General features: G+C 47.3%; 1 protein-coding gene across 1 annotated transcript in view; it reads left to right on the forward strand.

The window, feature by feature from the left end:
• Positions 1-6,776, forward strand: part of hcn2b (hyperpolarization activated cyclic nucleotide-gated potassium channel 2b) — a 33,043-nt gene that overhangs the window by 6,442 nt on the left and 19,825 nt on the right. Inside the window, exon 3 of the mRNA XM_056604675.1 lies at positions 2,700-2,861. Within this exon, the coding sequence (XP_056460650.1) occupies positions 2,700-2,861 (162 nt within the window). The remainder of the gene's footprint in view (positions 1-2,699; positions 2,862-6,776) is intronic.

A 6,776-nucleotide genomic window follows, 5' to 3' on the forward strand; every position in this document is an offset into this window, starting at 1 on the left:
GGAGAATGTGCACAGGGCCATTTCGCCAAAACAACGTGAGCTTTGGCGCTTGTTTCATAGGGAGACAATGGCAGAGAGAGAGAGACCGAGAGAGACAGGCATGGTTGATGAAGATACAGTCCAAGGTAACTGAGAATGGGCACAAAGGCCTTTTCCCTAAAACAACGCGAGCATTGACGCTTGTTTGTTAGGGGAGATGACGCCAAATGGAGTAGTGCTGTTAATGACAGAGCTGACCTGAAAGAATAGGTGAAAACTGAATTGGGTCTACAGGACAGTTCTCTGTATCCTGGGATGTTTGATGGACCAGGTGTGTTTGTGGACGCTTGCCCTCTGATCATTATCAAAACGTTCTCTCAGGCTTTTGTATTTTCAATGCTAGATTTGTTATTATAAAAAAATGTCACCGTTGAGTTAAGCCATGGAGGGCTTTGCACATCGTGACAGAGCACGAGATGGAAGGCTTGCATTCAATAACATACTCAGAATTGTTCAATTAAGAATGTAGAAGATTGCTAATGAATATGATTATGACCGAGAGATGATGTTTTTCATACCGTTCCTCCAGAGCCAACCAATGCAGTTTTAACTCAGTAAGTCACCTCAGCTCAGTAACCTCTTCATAGAAATGCTTCTTCACAAACTTTGATGGCCAAACTCAGCTTCTCTACAGCTGCCTCTGGTCTCTAGTGCTGAATAACAGGAGTTAATATCCTTTAGCAGATGAACAAAAACAAGCCACCCTCACCCCAAACACTGCCCAGACACTGCCCAGAGGAAATAACAACACCAACCTGTAGCAGGCTAATGCTACCCAGAGTTATGGAGTGGGCACAGTAGACTGCTGGTGTGTGTTTGAGTGTGTATGTGTTCGTGTTTAGGTTTGTTTGTGTCTGTGTGTTTGTGTGTGTGTTACGGTGTGGGTATGTGTGTGTGCTTGTGTTACAGTGTGTGTGTGTGTGTGTGTGTACGTGTGTGTGTGTGTGTGTCATGGTGTGTGTGTGTGTATGTTTGTGTGTTTTTGCATGTTTGTGTGTGTATGGGTTTTTAGGTTTGTGTGTGTGTTGAGGTTTGTGTGTGTGTGTTGAGGTTTGTGTGTGTGTGTGTGTGTGTGTGTGTGTGTGTGTGTGTGTGTTTGAAGTGTACAGTACACATGTGTGGGTGCGTTTGTGTTTCTAGGTTTGTGTGTGTGTGTTGTGGTTTGTGTGTGTGTGTGTGTTTGAAGTGTACAGTACACATGTGTTTGTGCGTTTGTGTTTCTAGGTTTGTGTGTGTGTGTGTGTGTGTGTGTGTGTGTTAGGGTAGGGTTTGTCGACCTTAAACATGTCTGGGTTTGGGAGAGTTATTGCATTTGCCGTGATGGGGCTGGTTGCACTTGAAGCGTTGCCACTGTCACACCGACCAGAGGTCCCCAGGAGGAGAGGGCTTTCAGAGGCAGCAGAGCTGGGGGGCAGTGGGCCTGGGGGGGGGGGGGGCACGGAATGACTCACCCTTCTTGGCTCAGTGAACTCACTGTAAATATGCAAATGTAATCTACTTTTTGGCACACACACATCATACACACATGTAGACACAAGCACATGAGCAAATTAACGGTAGCAAAACGTGTTATTTTCTCACACCAGCCGGCATACACACATAACATGCGCTTAGATGCACATATACACATCCACGTCGTACACACACACACACACACACACACACACACACACACACACACACACACACACAGGCGCGCACACGCACGCACACACACACACACACACACAGTTCTTCTGGCCCACTTCTCATATGGGACAGTTGTTCGGTCTCAGGTGGGAAATGGGCATTTGTTCATGATTTACAGGAGCATCAAATTGGTAATTTTAACACATGGTAACACACACACACACACACACACACACACACACACACACACACACACTACATCTGTTGTACTTTCAGCACATCTGACAAAGCTATAAAAAACATTGCTGCTTATGAAACATTACTGAACTGTACCGACACACACACACACACACACACACACACACACACACACACACACACACACACACACACACACACACACACACACACACACACACACACACACAGACACAGACAGTAGCAGTGGGGCCTGGCAAACGGCCGGAACAGCCCAGGGGGGCCAGGGGGAAGGCTGTTTAAGCTCCTGACCGCTGCCGCTCCTCCGTAGCTCCGACCTAATGAGATTTGATACACAGCCTCTTCGAGTCACAGCAGAACAGAGTGCCACAGGAGAGCAGTCCATTTTCTATCATTTCTTCTAACAGCAGCTTATAATACTTATAATGTATGCTGTTTAATGTGTTATGTTCTGTAATGCATGTTTTGTAATGCGGTTGTGTAATTCAACTTCGTTAAATTGTGTTTGCATATTTGCCTTAGTCACAGTTACAGTCTCAAAGGGATTAACAGGCCATACATTCATGACACCCCCAAGAAGGGCAACAAAAACTCACTTAATTAGCAAGAGTGATCTCTCCTTCCAGGGATAATCAGGTGTGCAAAGGGTGCCATAATAGACATGCATGCATACAAACATACAAACAGACAAAACATTGATGGGAACACTCTGTGTGTGAGACTAGCCTCCCTCTCTCCCTTGAGTCCTCCTCTCCCCAGCACCTCCTGCCCTCGCCCGTTCTCCTGACTCCCTCCTCCCCTCTGGCGGGCAGATCTTCCACATGACCTACGACCTGGCCAGCGCGGTGATGCGGATCTTCAACCTGATCGGGATGATGCTGCTGCTGTGCCACTGGGACGGCTGCCTCCAGTTCCTGGTGCCCATGCTGCAGGACTTCCCCTCTGACTGCTGGGTGTCCCTCAACAAGATGGTGGTGAGTGGCCGCCACCGTGTGTGTGTGTGTGTGTGTAGGTGCGTGTGTTTTTGTGTAGGTGCGTGTGATTTTGTGTGTGTGCGTGCGTGCGTGCGTGCGTGTGTGTGTGTAAGAGAGAGGGTGTGTGTCAGTACTGGTTCATAAACAGCAATGTTATTCATAGCTTTGTCCGATGTGCTGAGAGTAGTGTTTGTGTGTATGTGTGTGTCTGTGTGGGTTTCTGTGTTTATATCAAGCTCAACTGATAGAGCAAGGCATTAAGACTGCCTGGGTTAGGGGGTCTGAATCCCACTGCTAAAAATGTATGCATTCAGTTTTTATTTTTCTTGGGATAAAAATGTAAAATATTTGTTGTGTGTGTATCTGTTTTTGGTGTGTGTGGAGCCAAGAGTCACGTGGGTGTCATCTATTTTAATACACATAAGTTGGTGTATCTATGAAGCACAAAGTGTTTATCTGGCAATAAGCTCGGAGAACACGAGGCTCTTGCACCTCGCCCTGAATAGCATAGCTCACACTTCCCTCAGTCCCCATCTACCACCCTAAAATCCTTCCCCTCTCTCTCTCTCTCTCTCTCTCTCTCTCTCTCTCTCTCTCTCTCTCTCTCTCTCTCTCGCTCTCGCTCTCTCTTTTTCGTTCACACACACCACAATCGTACACACACGTCTGTAAGCAGAAAGCACAAACGTAGGAGGGCACAGACACACATGCACACACAGGCATGTGCGTGATGTCTCCATATTGCCGGTGCTGGGACTGCTGGGTGATCTACTGTTCCCTCATCACAGACCACAGGACTCAGAGTCTGCTGCTTGGGCCTGCTTCACCTAGCTGCCTTGGTTCCCTAGTGGCTGTAAGTGCTGGCAAGGTGCTGTCTCTAGGTGAATAAGGCCCAGTTAAACCCGCTTTGAGAAGCTCACCATCAACAAATACACTCAGCAGAGAAAGCATTTCCCCCCCCTTTACGTTTAATGAAACACTTATTTGGTTTTTAGTTCAGCGAGTCTTTAGGGAGTGAGATAGGAAGGAGTTGAGGACATGCAGCAAAAAGTCCACAGGCCGGAATCGAACCCTGTAATGAAACCCTTCTACCCGGATTGAACTCTCTTCGTTCCCTCCCTGCGTTTCCCTCCGGTCGTCCTCTCTTCCCTGCATCCCTCCGTGCCCTCCCCTCCTGTGTGTTACGCGGTGTGTCGTGGTATCGAGTGGCTGGATGCCGTCGAACCCTTGCTCAGGGATGTGGCTGTGGCGGCTGCCTCTCGTCTCCACGGACGTTCTCTAAAGCGGAGAGCCAGCGTTAAAGGATCCCACCCCGGTGACACCGGAGAGCCCGCCCAGGGCTGCCCCCTGACCGCAGGCTGCAGAGGCTGCTCTGCCTGCTCTGTTCGAGGGGCCGAACATCCAGTCGGAACCGCTGCCGGTCGACATTATCTGGGCCCGCCACCCCACCACAGAGAGAGAGAGAGGAAAGTGATATGCTTTGCCTCTTAGCACACACTCTTTGCACACACGCTTATGTGCCCCCATAGGTTTGTGTGTGTGTGTGTGTGTGTGTGTGTGTTTGTGTGTGTGTGTGCTTGCATTTGTGCATGCGTGTGCAGGCGTGTGTGTGTGCTTGCGTGTCTGTGAGTGTGTGTGTGCGGGTGCATGTTTGCGTGCATGTTTCCGTGGTATTGCAAGGGTGCGTGAGCGTACGGTCTGCATCCTAGTGCATTTGTGTGTTTCTGGGCTTGTGCTCAACAAAGCCTCTTATCGTTTTCAAAAGAGCCAAGTTAGAGGTTTCAAAATACCTGTCAGCTCTCGACGTTGTGACCTTTGCTGTTGAATCACCGAGGAGACACTTTAATCCAACGCGACCCAGTGATTATGGAGCCAGGTAGCTAACAAGGAGGTAGGGCCACCTCACTGGAGGATGCTTACATGTAGTCTTAAAGTACATTAACAAAATGAAACCAAGAGCACAATTGAAGGCACTTTTAATTAGAATCCACCTGCCATTAACAATGAGTGCTGTTCCCTGCCCAAAATAGACAACAGAGTCAATGGCATAGGACAGGAGACAGTGAGGTTCCAAAGAAAGAACACAGAGACAAAAATAAATTGTCCTTATCTGGCTGTAGTGTGCGCAAGTCATCATTATTTTATGCTAGATATTTATTACATTATTGATTACATCCAGAGAGTCACCACACTGCAGTATCTTAAAGTAGAACTGCTCGTTGTGAATGTGTCTCGGAGTCTTTGCCTCTTGGAGTCTTTCCCATCATAGTGTAGGGATCATATCCGTAGACATACATGGACCATTTGAGCCCTCCAACTTGGCTATTTTTGGTGAAGGCAGAAACCTTTATAAACAGAGTAGATAAATAGATAGATACCTTATTCATTCCCTTGGCGAAATTCAGGTGTCCAGTAGCTCACGAATACAGTCAACAGATGGTAAAGTTGACAAAAAACTAAATGGACAAACAGTGGAAGTCAATCAAATAGATCAATAAAAAGTTAGCAATACAGCACATAATTTGAATTGATCGAATAACATAATTGAAATAGAAGTGCAAACCATATAGACATGGCCTGAAACTCAAGACATTTTGTTCGGCGACATATGATTCATCGACCGGTAACTTCAGGTTTGATTGCCATTTGCGTCTCAACCAGGCCGCTTTCCATCTCCATCCCTCAGAGCACTCATCTATCAGACCACAACTTATGAACATTGAAGTGTGCGTCAGTGTGTTATGTTGTTATGGAACCACATTGTATCGCTCTGTGAATCATAAATAAAAATCATTATTAAAGCCCAGATGCTGGCAGCAGTGCACGTTTGTAAGACCTTAAGTCGGACGCCAATGGAAATACACATTGTCATGTTTCCAAAGGTTGGCGATTGATTATCAGGGTTTTAGAGGTCAGCTTGGACTCTTTTCTCTAAGCCGGACCACTTATATAACTTCAAACTCCTCTTACATACTGCATTTAATTCATCGGTATTATTTACTGTAGGTCAACATTTACCAAGGTCAATTTGAATTTAAGCTGGCCTTCTCTCGCCATCTCTTTCATCCTCACTTGATCTGCGTGCCCTGTGTGTTAGCCAGTGAGGGGTTAGAGGGGACGTCATCAGATACACTAGACTGGCAGTAATCATCCCCTCCAAGGTTCCAGGCCAGAGAGTTGTAATAATGATGCAGGATTCACAATTGCATTTTCCTGTAATGCCTACGCATCTGCTTTCACCTGCGCGCACGCGCGCGCACACACACACACACACACACACACACACACACACACACACACACACACACACACACACACACACACACACACACACACACACACACACACACACACACACACACACACGCGTTGACACACACACACACACACACACACACACACACACACACACACACACACACACACACACACACATTACCACACACACACACAACCATTACCATACACACACACACACACACGCACACACACACACACACACACACACACACACACACACACACACACACACACACACACACACACACACACACACACACACACACACACACACACACACACACACACACACATAGGGATTACCAGTGCTGCAGAACCCCCCCCTGGCTAATAGGGATATCCGACATTTATTTAATTAGCGCAGCTATCTTGCTGGCAGGCTCGCCTGTCACATCGCATGAGGCTAATGAACACTTCTGCTGTCGTGTGTGACTCAAGTGCGTGCGCGGCGGCCGGGAGGGGATCCTGTGATCGAGAGCTCCATCCATTATCAACAACAACGACACACAGTGTGTACAGTAAAGTACACACAGGCTGCCATGTAAGATAAGCACTTTCATCTATTTTTCAGGCCGATGTAGACAGCATCAGTGATGCTCACTCCAGTGCGAGACA

Source organism: Gadus chalcogrammus, chromosome 12 (assembly GCF_026213295.1).
Source record: "Gadus chalcogrammus isolate NIFS_2021 chromosome 12, NIFS_Gcha_1.0, whole genome shotgun sequence".
In the NCBI taxonomy this organism is placed as follows: Eukaryota; Metazoa; Chordata; class Actinopteri; order Gadiformes; family Gadidae; genus Gadus; species Gadus chalcogrammus.